Here is a 16,475-nt window from a genome sequence, read left to right on the forward strand (position 1 = left end):
GAACCTGTTGCCCCACAATGTTTCGTCACAGCCGCACAGCCCTGGGTGAGATCTGTTCACTGAAAATATTTTATTGCTTTCTAAAATCCAGTTTTAATAAACTCCAAGGAGATACAGGAAGTAGACCAGCAAAATTATTGAGCACACTGAATTCTCTGGAATTTTCTCTGCAGGAAGAGAGCCAGCTCTGTGAGGACAAGTTGAGGAGAACCCATTTTGCCAGAGTTCGTCGAGGTTGGGCACCTCCGACTGCACCACTTTTATCCTTAAATTCCAGCGCAACTTCAGGCGAAATCAATGATCAATGGATTGGTTTCAGCTGGAGTTTGATCAGCACCTTGCACCTGAGTCAGGTAAGAATAAGATCAGCAGTTTTTGGAGAGGGAACAAGCCGTAACTGCAGTGTTTGCCAAGGAAAACTCCTCACGAAGGTTTGAGACTCCTTCCCAACTCCTCCTGGTCAGCAGCCACCACTCCACACTGCCTGTCCTTCCCAAAAAGTCCGTATCTTCCCACTGCTACACTCCAGGGGCCATCCCACCATGTCCCAGTGATGCCAGTGAGGTCATGGGTGAGCACATCTCCAACTCCTCCCCTGTATTTCAGGACTTTGCAGAGAAGTTGGGCCCCTGGAGAAGACAAACGACTGCCTGGAGTGGCTGGAATTCCTTCCTCTGATCCTATGGAATTTGCACTCTGAAGGAAACTTGCTGTGAGATGGGAAGAGTTGGGCTGTAAGGCAAGAGACCAGCTCTTGGCATCCTCAAACACACGGAGACTGAGCTCCTGAAATCCATAACATGGGAAGGGAGGGTCTTCCCTAAAGCTCCAGCACCTTTAAGGATATAATATTGGATTCATCCAAACGGGAATTCCACCCTGACACTGAGAGTGAAATACAGAAATGTCCCCTCAGGTCACGGCATTTCTCTGGATTGTTGGGTTCTCCCAACAGAGGAAAGACCTCCCAAGTGGGGTGGAACACGGGTGACCTCCATTCTGCCGAGAACTCAGCAGGAGACACCCCCAGCTCTGAGCCCAGGCTTTGCCAAGACCATTGGATCCTCCAGCAGAGCACCTGGACACATCTCCCCTCCTCCTGTCCCACCTGGTGTGGCACTTGGGGACATGGGTCAGCGGTGGCCTTGGCAGTGCTGAGGGGGACGGCTGAACTCCAGGACTGGAAAGGTCTTTTCCCACCTAAAGGGTTCTGTGTGATTCAAGTTTCATGCAGTGTTTTTCCCCCACCACGTAACTCTGCACCACTTCACCTCCCTCCATGCCCCAAATCCAAGGGATTCCCTCCCAGTGACAGGGATGAAGCTCTGTAACTCTGGGGCCAGCCTGTCACCAAAGGAAAGCTTGCTTTGGTGGTGACTGAGCTCCAGGGAAAGCTGGCCGTGTCCCTAAGGGAAAATTTTCCTGCTGGGTGCCTGTGGTTTGCGAGGCACTGGGATATTTGAGCAGTGTCCGCAGAAAGACGAATGAGTCACCCCCACAGCGAGCTGGGAAGCCTCTCCCATTCCCCAGTTTGGCATTTCCCAGCAGACGATGTCCCGGTGAGCACGGGGCTGTGGGAGTCAGAAGCGAGTGTGACGCTCGGAACCAGGAGCCGCCGGGGCAGCTCTGCCCACCCCGTTGTGCACAGCATGGCCACGGCTCTGGAGCTCTGCCCAGCCTTTTGTGGGGAAAGTGGCACCCCCAGGGACCACCAGGTGTTTCTTCTGCACCTGCTCCAGGATCTGCAGCACCTGGAATGAGTAAACACAGCTGGGAGTCAGTTAGGAATTAGGGGAGAGCACTGATTTCTTCTCCGGCCGTTGAGATAATCCAATAAAATAATGGGTTGGAAGCGACCTTTAAAGGTCCTCCATGGGCAGGGAGAAAGGGAATGGAAATTGAATCCAGCAGAATTTCACCTGAGACTTGGGGATGATGCCGACTCGGAAGAATCCAATGTTCCCACTGTCGATCTTGGTGCAGTCCACCACGGTGGAGGCAATGTTCTCTGGAGAAGGCCCACCACAAAGAACTGCATCCACCTAAAAACAGCACATTTCCACATCAAATTCCCCTTGGAAAGGGAGAGTTTTCCCTCTCAGCAGCAAATAATTCTCATCAAAGGCAATGCTGCTCCTTCCTGCCCCACTGCAGCGGCACCAGCGTTAGATTTGGAGTGGATGAACCTCAAAGCAAGGACAGGGAGAGCTCTGTGGGGTCAGCAGCACAGCACAGGCAGGTGTGCAGCAGCTGAGGAGCTCTGGGGAAGTCCCATCCACAAAGAAAAAGCGTACAAAGTTTTGATTTTTGAGGAGTTAGAGGTGGAAGATTTGAAGGAAGGTGTTTGAAACTGCCATGATGACACAAAATGTAAAACCCTGAGAATTCAGCAGTGAAATTGTAGAATCATGGAATCATCCCCGGCTGGAAGGATCCACAGGCACCACCAACCCAACCCCTGGCCCTGCACAGGGCACCCCAACAATTCCACCCTTCCAAGTGCTCCTGGAGCTCTGGCAGCCCTGGGGCCATGCCCATTCCCTGGGGGACCCTGGGCAGTGCCAGCCCCCTCTGGGGAAAGAACCTTTCCCTGATATCCCACCTAAAAAACCAATGGAAGGCCACGACCGTGACACTCCCATGAAAGCTCTAAAAGCCAGGAATATTTTGGAGCTCGGCACCAGTTTTAGATGGGAATCCCTGAGTTCTCACAGCCCAATGCCAGCTGGAGCCCTGGCACATTCAGGCACCAGGATTTGATTGCTTGTAAGCATGGAGGAATTTTTTATTGCTCCCATTGTCCCATATTGGAATATGAACCGACTCACGTTGCCAAGCCATAACTGCACTGTGTAAAGCAGAAGAGTTTTGGTTTCACACCAAGACCTGTGTTTTAAAATCTCCTTTCTCCTTGACACCAGCATGAGGAGCATCCATGAGATTTTTTTTAAAATTAGAGGCTTTTCCAGATTCCTGATACCATCCACTGATTTTCCCTCCGGAAACAAAGCGGTTGCGTTTTTCCATCCCCACATCTCTTGGTTACCTTATCTCCCAGCTTGGCATACACTTGGTTGTGGTGCGTCGTGTCAGCCTCTCCCGTTGGGTTGGCTGATGTGACCACGATGGGGCCAACCTGGCGGCAGAAAAACGGGAGGCAAATCCTTGAGCAGGACTTTTGGGATGAAACAGGTGACTTGAGCTCTCAGCTTCACCTGTGGCTCTGAAGAGAGCTCAGTGTGGCTCACCCAGGTGAGGCACCCTCTTTGCAGGTAACCACAGTCCCACCAAACTGCTTTGGAGTGACCGGCACTGACAAATTTGGGTTTAGTGATGGTGGCCAGGAAATGACATCTAACTTTCCAGCAACAGCACTTGCCTAGACCTAGAACACCCAGGATATCACAGTTCCTGTGACCATTTTCTGCCCCTTCTGAAGTCATTCTGGCCTCAGAGAAGCCCATGCTTCCAACAGTGTTCTGCACTGGAAATGGAACTGTGCGTGTTAAGGGAATTCTCCTGATTTCCTGACCTGGTGGTTGCTCCTTTTCCCCTCTTTGCTGCCATAAAATCCCTCCCAGCTGCCTGCAGACCCCAGCCCTTCTCAAAGGGGTCTGGTCACCAGGGCTGAGGTGCTCTGACTCACCAGGTCGATGAGGTGTGTGGTGACGGAGCAGTCGGGGATGCGGATGGCCACACTCTGAGGGGTCCCAACATATTTAGCAGAGTCCTTCATTCCCAGGAAATCCACCCATTTACCTGCAGCAAGCAGAGTCACTCAGCTCTTATTGATTTACCTCAGTCCAAACACAACCATCGTAACAGGAATATCCCCATGGGACACGTGGTGTTGCAGGGGTTCGCTGTTTTAGGAATTTCAAACACAAAGCTCTCCAGAGAGCTTGGAATTAACAGCATTTCCTCACCTCTGGGAATGACCAAGCTAATGGGAGATGGCCAGGCAGCCTCCATGAAGTCCCAGAGGAGGGGAGTGAACAAATGCTTGGCAGGTTCCAGTTGCTTTAGGCTGGAAATCCAGAGGGACATGGGGCGATCCTGAGCCTGGCGCTTGGACCTGGAAAAGAGGGAAGGAAAGATGAGGCTGGAAGTAAGACAGGGATTTAATTTCAAGGAAAGGAAGCTGTTGGTGAGGTCTAGAGAGCTAAGACAAGGCGTGCAGGCCCTGCCCCAGGTCACCAGTCTGGAGTAAAAATAGAACTGTTCAACAACTGACTGGACAAAAAAGGGACATTAATGAGCATTCCCAATCAGGAACGTCTGTTCCGAATCAAGGCTCTAACTTCTTGTGTAGTGATGGGTAAAAATTCCAATGGCCCAAGTTCTGAGGAAACACCACAAACACGAGGGGCTTACAGCAAGAACCTGTTGTTACCAGAGGGGGTTCTGTGGTGACAACATGTACCTCCAAGTGAGAACAATAACCCCCTGCCCCATTTGCCACTGGCTTGGGTTTCTTGTGGTGTCCAAGTCACCCGGCTCCATCAGCCTTCAGGATCCCAGAACACATCGACAGCTCAATTCCCTCCTTTCCTCGCCTGGACCTTCTCCCCACCTCGTTGCTCCCACCGGGGCTGAGCTGCTTTGCTCTCAGCAGGTGCTGCAGCCAGCACTCAGCAGCAGCTCCGAGTTCTGGAAGGTTCCTGAGCCCAGCCCCGGTGCCAGGACTCACCGGTGAGCTTTCTCCACGGCGTCAGGCCGGTTGCAGGCGGCCACCAGCACGTAGACGGTGTCCGTGGGGATGCCGCAGGTGCCGCCGTTCCTCAGGATATCTGTTGGCATGGGAACAGGGCAGGAGCCCTTGAGTGGCAGGTGAGGGGTGTCATTCCCGGGGCAGAGCTGACACACAGCGTGGTGCTCTCCTCTCCTTTTCCCAGCTCTGGCAGTGCATTTTCCCAGCACTCCTCCAAGGGGGGTATCTGGCATTTGGGGGCGGTTCTGGGCCAGAGTGGAGACAGCAAGGACCAAGCATTTGCTCTGCTTTGCTTTCTCCGTGCAAAGCTTTGGGTGGAAGCCCCAGCTCAGAGGATTCCTGGGTCTCAGACCAGATGAGGACACAGGGAAATGATGCAGGAGACTCAGCCAGGAATTCACTGCCCGACTCAGCCCGTGGCTCCTGTAACTTGGCCCACTTTACCAAAATGTCACCACATCACCCAGGTTTCCACATCAAGGCCAGGTTGGATGGGGCTTGGAGCAACCTGGTCTAGTGGTGTCCCTGCCCAAGGAACAAGATGGGCTTTAAGGTCCTTTCCCACTCAAACCATTCTGTGGTTCTCTGATTGGGACAAAGTCCTTTTAGGAGCGTCCTTCTACAAAACCTCCCAGAATTTCCCCTCCGTCCCCACATCCTGCCCTCTGTTTTTCCCTTACCTGCAATTCTCTTGACTGAGGAAGCTTTCCTGGCAGGCAGGTGAAGGCACTTGGTGGCTCCTGCCCCGACACCACTGAGCTGCACCATGGGCCTCCCCATGGGCAAGGAGCAACCCTCAAAGGTGCTGCTGGACAGGGCAGCCAGGAAGCAGTAGAAGCTGACCAGCCCAAAGATGAGGGTGGCAGCGATGTCGTATCCCGCGGGAAGGGCATGGATGGCATCCAGCAGGAAGCTGACAGCGATCAGCATGTACGTGAGGGAGTAGAAGAACCAGGCCGTGTTTAAGAAGAGCGAGCAGATGACGATGAAGCTGTTGAAGAGCATGAAGGCAACGATGCCCACGGCTGCGTGGAAGCTCCTGGCGGCGCCGTAGAGGCCGCCATACCTGGTCAGGCCCCAGATGATCCACATGACGGAGTAGAGGATGAAGGCACTGCTCTCCAGGGTTTTACCCCGGGCAAAGGCCACTGAGCCTCCAAGAAGCTTCAGGATGCCACCAGCAACCACCACCCATGGAATGACAACGGTGGCAAGCGGAGCCTGGGGGTCTCCTGTGGCTGTTAGAGCAAAAGAAGCCAGGACGCTGCAGGCATAGGCAAGGACTTCTGCATCGGCATACTTGGAATAGCCCAGGTAGGGAGTGTGAAGGTCCGGCCCCTCCCGCAGCTTCAGGAGGCTGCTGCGAGCAAGGAGAGCCTTCACAGCAGCCTTGCCTGTCGGGATCTTGGCCTTTGCCCTCCCATTGTACAGGTGAATCAGAGCCACCAAGGCCGAGGCCACAAAAATGGCCACGTCCACGCCTTGGGGGCCACCTGCAAAAAACCCCCGGGGGCTGCAAGCCAAGGCGATGCAGTAGGCGACAAAAACCAGCAAGTACAGGCCATCCACGGGGCTCCGGAGGGAGAGGAAAAGAGCCAAGACAGCGAAAAGGATGGAGAAAACCACCAGGAATGGGGTTGGGAAAGACGGTTCCTCTGGCTGCCAGGCGGGGTACAGAAGGCAGTAACCTCCAGCAAATTTGAGGATGGCAGTGAAGCCAAAGGCTGTGGCCATGAGAACATCCATTGCACGGTAGGACAACACACAGATGCCAATCTGGAAGGTGCCAGCTGCCCACAGCCAGGGCACGTGGCCCAGGGAGAGCGTGTGGGTGACCCCCAGGAGCCGGCAGCAGAAGACGCTGGCCGACAGCATGTTCAGGAGCAGCCCGGGGGCTGCAAAGGGGTTGGTGCTGCCAGCGCCGCCCCAGCCCTGCTCCTGGGCCTTTTTCTCGGCGAGATCCGTGCCAGAGAGGACAACTTTCCCTTTGGTGAGGAAGTAGAGGATCCTCCCCAGGGCAAAGTAGCCCCCGACCAAGCAGACAAGGAGGTGGCTGCAAGCCACGGCCGAGGGGCCGAGCGAGGAGCTGTAGTGCAGGGCCACCTCATGGGCACTGGCCAGGGACACGGCGGCAGCCACCAGGGCCAGGACGGGCTCTCCGCACAGGAAACCCGCCACAGCCACCAGGAGCAGGGCCAGGGTGAAGGTGGCCAGGCCTGGCACCAGGGCATCGCGGGCGTCCCCCGGCTCGGGCAGCAGCCCCTGCCCTGCCTGGATGAGGATCACTCCATAGCCACTCCAGAGGGCTGACAGGGTCAGGCACAGGGACACCAGCAGGGAGGCATTCCTGAGGCTTCTCCGGATCCCTGTGGAACGAAGGGAGACAGGGCTGTGATTCCCACGTCCCACAGCAGGATGTGGGAAGCGGGAGCTGGGAAAGGTGGAAAGCAGGATCACTACGGAGCAAGGATCAGCACAGGCCCTGCCTGATGATGGATTTGTCCTGGAGAAAAGAAGGCTCAGGGGGACCTTGCCACACTCTCCAGCTACCTGGAAGGAGGTTGTAGTGAGGGCTCAGGCTTTTCTCCCAGGGAATGAGAGGAAATGGCCTCAAGGGGAGGTTGAGATTGAGTGTTAGGAAAAATTTCTCATGGAAAGAGCTGTCCAGCCCTGGCACAGCTGCCCAGGGCAGTGGTGGAGTCCCCATCCCTGGAAGTGTTCAAAAGACACGTGGATGTGGCACTTGAGGACACTTAGTGGTGACCATGGTGGCCGTGCTGGTTGATGGTTGGACTTGACAACCTTTAGGGTCTTCTCCAACCTGAGCAATTCTGTGATTTGATGACTCTGTGATCTCATGTTCTCACTGCTATGAGTTACAAAGAATGAATAATTCAACATTCATACTAGAAAGTGTGGATTTGGCTCTAGGCAGTGATTGTTTTCTCTCAGGTAGAGGCACCATCTCTTGGCATTAACCCGTGGACATTTCAATCCATGGGTGCTGAAAGCACTCTCAGAAAGCCTGGGAGAGAAATGGTGCATTCAGTGTGTTAAAACTCTGAGATCCTGGTAGAGCATTTGTTTAAAACAAATGGATTTAAAACATGGATTTCTTTTCTTGCCTATAGAGGAGAAATTTGCTGTGCTGACACCGAGCCATGGAATGGTTTGGGTTGGGAGGGACCTCAAAGCTCATCCCATCCCACCCCTGCCATGGGCAGGGACACCTTCCACCATCCCAGGCTGCTCCAAGCCCTGCCCAACCCAGCCTTGGACACTTCCAGGGATCCAAGCCACAGCTTCTCTGGACAACACACCTCTGGGAGAAGGGATGGGTGGTCCAGCGAGGTTGCTGGGGTTTGTATCCTGTTGGCAGAGCAGACCTGGATGTGCAAAGCCGTGGGAGGGAGGTTTTGGGCCTGGCCAGCCCCAGATCTTACCTGCATAGGCCAGGAGAGCCGACAGGATCAGCAGCAGGACCCCGAGAGCTGTGCTGGGGATCAGCGGCACGGCTCGGGGGGAGCTGTAGAAATGCACAGCCAGCAGCAGAGATCCTGCAGGACACACAGGGGGAAAGCACAAAGAGCTTGTAAACCCGGCCCAAAAACCTGGAGAGGATCAGGGTGGACAGGGCAGGGAACAGAGGGAAAATAACAGTGCAAGATCTGCAAAAAGGAAAGCCTAAAGAGCTGGGGGAGTGAGCCTGACTCGGTTTGTGCCCAAGGTCTTGCTCCTTTCTGGGTGCCTGGTTTGAAAAAGCCTGGAATGAATCACGTGAGGTTGCCCAGAGAGGTTGTGGGTGCCCCATCCCATCAAGGTCAGGTTGGATGGGCTTTGGAGCTGAGTCGAGGGCAAGGTTGGGATGGAACTGGATCATCTTTAGGGTCCCTTCCAACCCAACCCAACCCACGCTGGGAATGTATCAAGGAGTTTGAAAGTTGTCAAATAAAGGTAAAAACCCACGATTCCAGATCCACAAAAGGCAGACAGACACACACACCCTGCAGCTGATCCCTCCAGCCTCGTACTGATGGAAAACCAGCCAAAAAAATCCGGGAAGATGGGACACAAAGAAGGAGCAAGCGAGAGGGAGCAACACAGAAAACAGAGCAGCAGGGAGAAGGGCTGGAAAAGGAAAGGGGAGGAAACTGCATCCAAAGCGAGATGATTTACTACAGTGACTATGAAAAAGTTTGGATTTGCTTCCCACCCAGCGTGGAACGAGTACAAAACTTCGGGCCAGCCCTCGGGAGCCAACACAAATATTTTGTTGGCCGCCGAAGCAGGCGCAGGGATCGAAAATCTTTCCCCGGGCAGAGAAGCCTGCGGATAAACAGCCTCTTTAACCCCCTCGGAAAAGGGGGGGTGTCCCGGTGTCCCAAGCCCGTGTCCCGTGCCAGGAGCGGTCCCTACCTGCGGAAATTGCCAGGAGCCCGATGCAGGAATGCAGTGAGTCAGCCCCGCTGCCGCCCATCCCTGCGCGCTGCAGTCCCTGCACTGCTGCCTCTCTTTCCTCCCATGCTCTTTATACCCAAAGCATCGCCGCTGCCGCCGGTCCTCCCTGCTCTCCACCCCTTTTCCCTACAAACCTCTTCTGTTCCTGCTGCTCTCTGCATGCGGGAGGAAATGCAAATGAGCTCCTGGCTGCGGTAAATTTGGGGCTGTGAGTCAGCGTGGGCTGCTGGTGGCTCCCTCCAGGGGCCTCTTAAATTTACTGTTGATTAACCCTTGTTCAAAAAGACACTTGAAAAATAAGGCTGAGGGTTTGTTGCTCTTGCTGCCTCTTTTATTTGCTCCTGCCAGTGAGGAAATTACACCGGTTAAAATGAAGGTTTTTGCAAGCATCCACCTCGATGGAGCAAACAAACCCTCTGCAAGCCCAGCAGCTCCTCGGGGACCACTTGTTTCTCCTCACACTGACCACGGGCCTGCTGTTTGTCCCTGTCACAGCTCTGAATGCCTGGCACCAGCCCCCTGAGCTGGGCAGACTCAGTGCCATCCCCTTAAAAGTGACTTCTGTCCGTCTGTGGCCCCACATCCAGCTCCTCCAGCCCAGAGGGGCAGTGCTGGATCCCCAGGTGGGGAGTGAGGGTCCAGCACTGCCAGGATTGTGTCCCAAAGGGGACACGAAGGACCTGTGGGCAGCTTCCTGCTGCTTCCCATGGGGAATGCGTGGGCATCGAGGTGTTTGTGGATGGAGGGGAGGCTGCAGGAGGCAGTGGGCACTGGCCTGGGGATGATGTTGGGCCATGGGTCGGGTGGGAATTGTCGGAGAAGTATTAATTTGTTCCTCTGTCGTGTTGTTTGTGGGGATGGAGCAGGGCAGGGACTGCTCCCCGGAGGGACCCAGCTCCAGCTAAAGCAAATCCCACTCTCCTGGCAAGACAAAAGGTGCAGAACAGCGTGCAGAGCTTCTTGGGCTGCCCAGGGACGGCTCCTCCAGCAGCCAGCTCCGATGTTCCCCTCAGCAGATCCTGCTCTGTGATCCCCCATAAATCCTGCTCCACCAGGGCTGGAGGACAGGAAAGCTGCTGGGAATGGGGCTGGGAGCTGCACTGCTCACAGTCAGGCCTGTGGGATCATCCAAGCAGTGCTGGAGCTGTGACAGCTCCAGAACAACCCCAGAACATCAGGTACTGTCAGAGGACCCTGTTCCTCCTGCCCCCGAGCCAGCTGGATCCCAGCCCTGCTCCCAGACTTTCCTGGAGTCTCTGTGCTCACCCTGCAGGAGGAGGGTCCCTTCCCACCCCTCCTCTCTACAACCCAAATGCAGATTAAATCCACTTGGTGACAGCAAAGCCCCCAACAATAAATGTGCACAGCCAAGGGCATTCCAGGCTGGAATAACCCAGCTGAGAAATGCCATTTATCCCTCATCCCCTCATTGCAGGGAGATCTCCAGGGCTGACAGGTCTGTTGGGACAGATGTTTTTCCAAGGGGGAGGAAACAAGCCTGGCTGGTCCAGTTGCACCAATTATCGCAGAAAGGGGAACCAGCCCAGCCAGTTTACAGCAGGCAGGGGTAACTGATGTGGTTTGCAGCAGGCAGGCTGTGGGAATCCTCAGCCTCTGGCCACTTTGTTCCGTGGCTAACAGGACTGCCCCCGAAGCAGCTGCAGGAAGGAGAAATCACCTGCTCAGGTGATTTCAGGTGAAAAACTCGGCTGTTTTTTCATGCAAGAGGAAATAATACACCCCTAAACCATAGTTAGGATACCTTAGACAGCAAAACAAACAGCAGGTTTTGGGTGGTTTTTTTATGCCTATCTCGATTTAATTCCTGTTCTGGGTAGTAAAAGTAACTGAGAGGCACAGCCTGGGCTGGATTAGTGGGACTGCAAGGCCTCTGTCACACATTTCTTGTTCCTGCTCGTTCAGGTAGCAGCTGGGTGCCTGAAATCCCTCATTTGGGGAGAAACATGCCATAAATGAAGTCCCAAGCAGCAGCAGCCAGCCTCCTCCTCATCCTGCCCTGACTGAACACCCTGCCAAGCCACGAGTTCATTACCCACAGGATGCACTTCACGTCTCTCCCAAAAATGACAGAGCCCCAAGGAACGTGTGTTATAAATAACCCCAGAAAAACACCCTGCAGCCATGCTGTGGGAGTTTTTTGTTCTCTCAGCCTACACAGGGCTCAGTTATTTCAGCAGGGCCGGGCTGAAGCAGAGAGGAGCAGGATCAGCTCCATGTGAGCAGAGCCAGGGTGGGAGGAACGAGCTCCAGGGGCTGAACCAGGCTGAGCTCAGGGCTCCTCCAGAGCTCAGGGCTCCACCAGCTTCCCTGGAATTAAATAAATGGAGAGATGGTGCTGTTGATGAAGAATCCCATTATTCCAGAGATCAAGAAGTGTTTGGAAGATGCTCTCAGGCACAGGGTGGGATTGTTGAGGCCAGGGTTGGACATTGTGGGGTCCCTTCCAACTCTATGACTTTATTAATTTCTAAACTCAGGGTGAAAAAGCTGGCAAAAAAACGCAGCAAAGTGTAAAATATCCACTTTTTGAGAGATGGGATCTGAGGGAAGGAACATTCAGGATCCGAAAAGGAAACGTTGGTGTTAAAAACCTGAAGCAGCCCGGGCAGGGTTCAAAGAATGGGGCACAGAGGGGAGAGCACTTGGTGAAATCCTGGCTCTGGGCAGGTTCCCTTCGCTACCATCTTCTGTGCAAAGGTTTTGGTTGCTTCAGTCTGAACTGGAGTGGAAAATCAACAGCCGAGGAGGAAAAACACAGCTGCTCTTGTGAGCAGGGCACGTCAGCCGTGGCTGCTCTGGGCACAGGGTGCTGCGAGGAAGATCTGCAAGGGAGCAGCCGGTCGAGGAAACAAATAATATTTACACACCCTGCCCGAGGAACGGGAAATAAAACCTCGTTGCCAGTAAGAAATTCAGCCCAACCCTCCCGACCCCACCTGCTCGGGGGAAGGGCTGGCGCTATAAAGGGCTGCGGGCAGCGAGCGGGGCTCACAGCGCCCGGGGCTCTCCAGGGAATCGCTCTGCTCCCGAGGGAACATGGCAAAGAGGGTGGCCGTGGTGCTGGCTGGCTGCGGGGTGTTCGATGGCAGCGAGATCCACGAGGCTTCGGCAGTGCTGGTGCATCTCAGCCGGGAGGGGGCTCAGGTAAGAGGCAGCGGCAGCATCCTTTACCCGGCTCCTTCCCCCGGCTCCTTTTCCCGGCTCCTTCCCCCGGCTCCTTCCTCCGGCTCCTTTTCCCGTCTCTCTTTCCCGTCTCCTTTACCCGTCTCCTTTTCCCGTCTCTCTTTCTCGTCTCCTTCTCCCGGCTCCTTCTCCCGGCTCCTTTCCCCGTCTCCTTTTCTCGTCTCTCTTTCCCGTCTCCTTTACCCGGCTCCTTTTCCCGTCTCTCTTTCTCGTCTCCTTCTCCCGGCTCCTTTCCCCGTCTCCTTTCCCCGTCTCCTTCCTCCGGCTCCTTTTCCCGGCTCCTTTTCCCGGCTCCTCTCCTCCTCTCCGAGACAAACTCCCCCAAAACCAAGCAGCGGTGCCTGGAGTCTCTGGGAATGGAGAATTCCCCGCTCGGCTGGGCTGTACAAAGGGATTGGAGTATTGGGCTCTGTATCCGATGTATCCAAACTCTCCAAAAGACTTTCCCGGATGCCTTCTCTCTCTCGGCTTTTGGCTTGCACAGCTTCTTTTCTCTCCTGCTGTTTCTGTTTAAAAGGCAGTTTGGGCTCTTCGAAATTCAACTTTTTTAAAACCTTCAGAGTAGAAGTGAAAATCGAGAATCCCAGAATGGTTTGGGGTTGGGAAGGACTCGAAAAGGATGGAAAGCTGATCCATTCCCACCCCCTGCCCTGGGCAGGGACACCTTCCACCGTCCCGGGCTGCCCCCAGCCCAATCCAACCTGGAGACCAGACAGGGTTCGTGAGTTAAACTTCAGGGCTAAAATGGTGCAGCTGCTCTAAAAATCGGGAGAGCCGCTCCGTGGGACTGGGAAAGGAGGGAGGGAAAGGCTCTGGAACATCGAACTCATATGTGAACCTCCCTCGTGTCTGGGTGGGAGCCGCTCCCCTGGGAATGGGAATTGCTCTGCGGAGCACAGAGACACAGGTAGCCCTATGCCAGCCCCCCAAAATTCCGAACCATTCCAACCCTTCTCTGTTCGGCTCGTCGGGATGAGGCGTTTTCTCCGCTGTGGGTAATTTTGCCTTTTGCTGTCCCGGAGCTGCTGCAGTCGCTTCCCTCCTGCCGCATCCCAGCACTCTCGGAGCCCGTCCCTCCCTCATCCCTGGATCGGAGGGGGCCTCTAGTGGAGGAAACTCCACATCCCAATCCCTCCTTTTCTAAGGAAACAGAGCAGCCTCCAGTGTGGAATATTTCAGTTGGAATATTTTCAGTTGGAGCTCAGCACCTCTCTCTCCACGGGAAGCTGCCATGAGGTTGCCCCTCAACCTCCTTGTCTTCCCACCTGGATAATTCCAAAGTCCTCGGCTGCTCCTTCGCAGGACGTTCCTTCCAGCCCTGCCCTCCTCGGGACACCTTGGTGTTCCTTAAATCCTTCTTAAATTGTGGGGCCCAGGACTGCACAGGTGGTGCAGTCCCAAAATCTCTTCACCACCCTCCTCTCTTCATTTCTGCATTTGAGCTTGGAAGTGCTAAAGGAAGGGGAAGGGTTTTCCAGAAAAACTCTCTGGCTTTGGGAAAACAGCAGGTGGGGAGAGGAAACTCCAAGTGCTGTCCCAGTGGGAGATGGGGTGGGACAGCAGCTCTCTCTGGGTGGCAAGAGGGATTTATTGGGATATGGGTGGACTCTTCAGCCCCACAGACAAGCAGCTCTGGGCACAAATTACCAAAAGTTTCCTTCCTCCCTTCCCTCCTTTTTCCATGCCAGCTCTTCCCCAAGAAATCCCCTCAGCATTCCCAGGTCCATCCATCATTCCTGAAGGATAACAGCCCTTTTCCCTCACTCCAGGCCGAGGTTTATGCCCCCAACATCCCCCAGATGCACGTGGTGGACCACGTGAAGGGACAGCCGACGCAGGAGCAGCGCAATGTCCTGGTGGAAAGCGCCAGGATAGCCAGGGGCAACGTCAAGGACCTGGCCACGCTGGATGTCAAGGGGCTGGATGCCCTCATCATTCCAGGTGGGATGGTGTGGGGTCTGCCTGTCCACAGTTTAGTTATTCCATAGGTCTGGAACGCCATGGGAGTCGTGGACAGGCTGGAGCAGGGCTCGGAAGGAGAGCCAATTTTAATTCTTTTATTGACCTTGGACAAATGCTGCCAAGCATCCGACCCACCTGGCAAAAACCCTGCCCTGGGTGTAAAAATCTCCAGCCTGAACTGCTTCTCTTTCCTCAGGTGGCTTCGGGGTGGCAAAGAACTTGAGCACTTGGGCCACCCAGGGCAAGAACTGCAGCATCTCCAAGGAGGTGGAGGGCGCGCTGAGGGCGTTCCACGCTGCCCGCAAACCCATCGGGCTCTGCTGCATCTCCCCGGTGCTGGCAGCCAAAATGTTCCCGGGCTGCGAGGTGACCGTGGGGCACGACACGGAGTGTGAGCAGTAAGTGACCCAGGGAGGGGGTGACAGCCACGCCAGGGTGCCCACAACGGGCTGGCCAGGTGGTGGAAGTGTCACAAGGAGCTGAGCGTTAATTCGGAGAACTCGGCTTTGCCTTTGGCAATTCCAGCACTTTTGGGGACTTGACAGGGAAAAGCAGAAACTCTGGAAGGCTGATTTTATCATTTCTCAGCACGGCAGGAGGAGTGATGTAGCACCAGATCAATTTGCATTTCTGTGACTGGTTTCCACAACTCTGATGACTTTATTTTAAATTAATTTAAATGGAATTTATTGTTTTAGATTCAATATTTGCCTCCCTGATTCCCAGGGTAGGCAAAACCTTTGCTGACCCCAAGTTAAGGGGATCCAAGGCAGGATCAGGATGGTTACCCAAGGCTTGGGGTGTTAACAGAGGGAGGGACTGAAACTGTCTTCAGTCCCACAGGGAAGCTGTGACTGGATTCTCCCAAGGGCAGGCGAGGAATGTCAATGGCTTTTATAAGGAAGGAGTTTTTTCACTGATTTGGAGGAAGCTGGTGAAAAAAACCCACCCCAAACCTAAATCTAATTGTCGTTCAGAGCAGCTGTGGCTGCTCCATCCCTGGCAGTGTCCCAGGCCAGGCTGGACAGGGCTCTTGGAGCAGCCTGGGGCAGTGGGAGGTGTCCCTGCCATGGCAGGGGTGGCACTGGATGGATTTTGCGGTCCCTTTTCACCCAAACCATCCCAGGCCTCTATAAACAACACCAGAGTGGTACTGGAATTAGGTAGTGGAACATCCAAAGTGGAACTCCAGGTCTCATTTTGGCTTTACCTCAGATTTGCAACTCATTTGAGCAGGAGGTTTTTGTTGTCTACTCCTGGAGAAACTCCTCGAGCAGGGAGAGATTTGGATCCTACCGGGCAGGTTTTGTGCAGCGACCACAGAATTCTCCCTCTGGCCCTTCCCCAATCCCACTGCAGGTTTTTATTCCCCTTGCAGGTGGCCTTACGCCAAGACAGCTGAGGCCATGAAGGAGCTGGGCTGCAGGCACGTGAACAGCAAGGTCACCGAGGTGCACGTGGACACCAGGAACCGGCTGGTGAGCACCAGCGCCTTCATGTGCAACGCCCCCATCCACGACGTCCACGACGGCATCGGGAAAATGGTGCGGGAAGTGCTCAGGCTGGCCTGAACTCCCCCAGGCACGCGGCTCCTCTGTGGATGACATCCTTCCCACGGCAGCAGGGAAAGGGACAGCCAGCAGCTCTGTCCCCACACCTCTGGTGGCTGCTGAGGAGGGAGAGCCTTGCAGAAGTTGTGTTCTGCTGAGGGCACATCACCCATTGGTGGGAGCTGGCATGGGATCATGGGATCATGGGATCATGGGATCATGGAATGGTTTGGGTTGGGAGGGACCTTAAAGCTCATCTTGTTCCAATCTCCTCCCGTGGGCAGGGACATCTTCCCCTATCCCCGGGTGCTCCAAGCTGGCCTGGGACACTTCCAGGGGTCCAGGGGCAACCACAGCTTCTCTGGGTACCTGTGCCAGGGCCTGCCCACCCTGCCAGGGAGGAATTCCATCCCAATATTCCACCTATCCCTGCCCTCCCTCAGCTCGAGGCCAGGCTCCCACAGAGCTCAGGTTCAGCTGCTCCCCAGCCCCTCCCTCGGTGAATTGTGGCCAAAGGAAGGAACCCACTCCTGCTACCAAATAAAACCTGATGCTTCTACTGAGTTCTGAGCTCTGCCTCCATCTCTGCC

General features: G+C 54.9%; 2 protein-coding genes across 2 annotated transcripts; one reads left to right on the forward strand and one right to left on the reverse strand.

Moving 5' to 3' along the window:
* Window positions 1–226: 226 nt before the first annotated feature.
* Window positions 227–9,223, reverse strand: LOC102107728 (uncharacterized). Its single transcript, XM_005527501.2, has 9 exons — window positions 9,128–9,223; window positions 8,155–8,268; window positions 5,392–7,077; window positions 4,691–4,790; window positions 3,927–4,075; window positions 3,647–3,759; window positions 3,047–3,136; window positions 1,920–2,042; window positions 227–1,751 (listed from the first exon to the last, which is right to left on the reverse strand). The coding sequence occupies exons 1-9, from the start codon at window positions 9,186–9,188 to the stop codon at window positions 1,581–1,583; spliced, it is 2,607 nt and encodes an 868-aa protein (XP_005527558.2). The 5' UTR covers window positions 9,189–9,223; the 3' UTR covers window positions 227–1,580.
* Window positions 9,224–12,200: 2,977 nt separating this feature from the next.
* Window positions 12,201–16,448, forward strand: LOC102101042 (putative glutamine amidotransferase-like class 1 domain-containing protein 3B, mitochondrial). Its single transcript, XM_005527376.3, has 4 exons — window positions 12,201–12,334; window positions 14,143–14,314; window positions 14,532–14,733; window positions 15,714–16,448. Exons 1-4 carry the CDS (start codon window positions 12,227–12,229, stop codon window positions 15,904–15,906), a joined length of 675 nt encoding a protein of 224 aa, XP_005527433.1. The 5' UTR covers window positions 12,201–12,226; the 3' UTR covers window positions 15,907–16,448.
* The last annotated feature ends 27 nt before the right edge of the window (window positions 16,449–16,475 follow it).

Source organism: Pseudopodoces humilis, chromosome 15 (assembly GCF_049639895.1).
Source record: "Pseudopodoces humilis isolate 2021_Gansu_Grassland_sample_001 chromosome 15, ASM4963989v1, whole genome shotgun sequence".
NCBI lineage: Eukaryota > Metazoa > Chordata > Aves > Passeriformes > Paridae > Pseudopodoces > Pseudopodoces humilis.

What these genes read in the sequence shown, in the direction of transcription:
- LOC102107728 (XM_005527501.2), bottom strand. Translation starts at nt 9,188, where the DNA reads ATGGGCGGCAGCGGGGCTGACTCACTGCATTCCTGCATCGGGCTCCTG. An exon ending in TAGCTTGGTCATTCCCAGAG is followed by an intron (nt 3,760 to 3,926) that starts GTGAGGAAATGC and finishes TGCTTGCTGCAG; the next exon opens with GTAAATGGGTGGATTTCCTG. An exon ending in CCACACACCTCATCGACCTG is followed by an intron (nt 3,137 to 3,646) that starts GTGAGTCAGAGC and finishes TTCTGCCGCCAG; the next exon opens with GTTGGCCCCATCGTGGTCAC.
- LOC102101042 (XM_005527376.3), top strand. Translation starts at nt 12,227, where the DNA reads ATGGCAAAGAGGGTGGCCGTGGTGCTGGCTGGCTGCGGGGTGTTCGAT. An exon ending in GGATGCCCTCATCATTCCAG is followed by an intron (nt 14,315 to 14,531) that starts GTGGGATGGTGT and finishes CTCTTTCCTCAG; the next exon opens with GTGGCTTCGGGGTGGCAAAG. An exon ending in CACGACACGGAGTGTGAGCA is followed by an intron (nt 14,734 to 15,713) that starts GTAAGTGACCCA and finishes TTCCCCTTGCAG; the next exon opens with GTGGCCTTACGCCAAGACAG.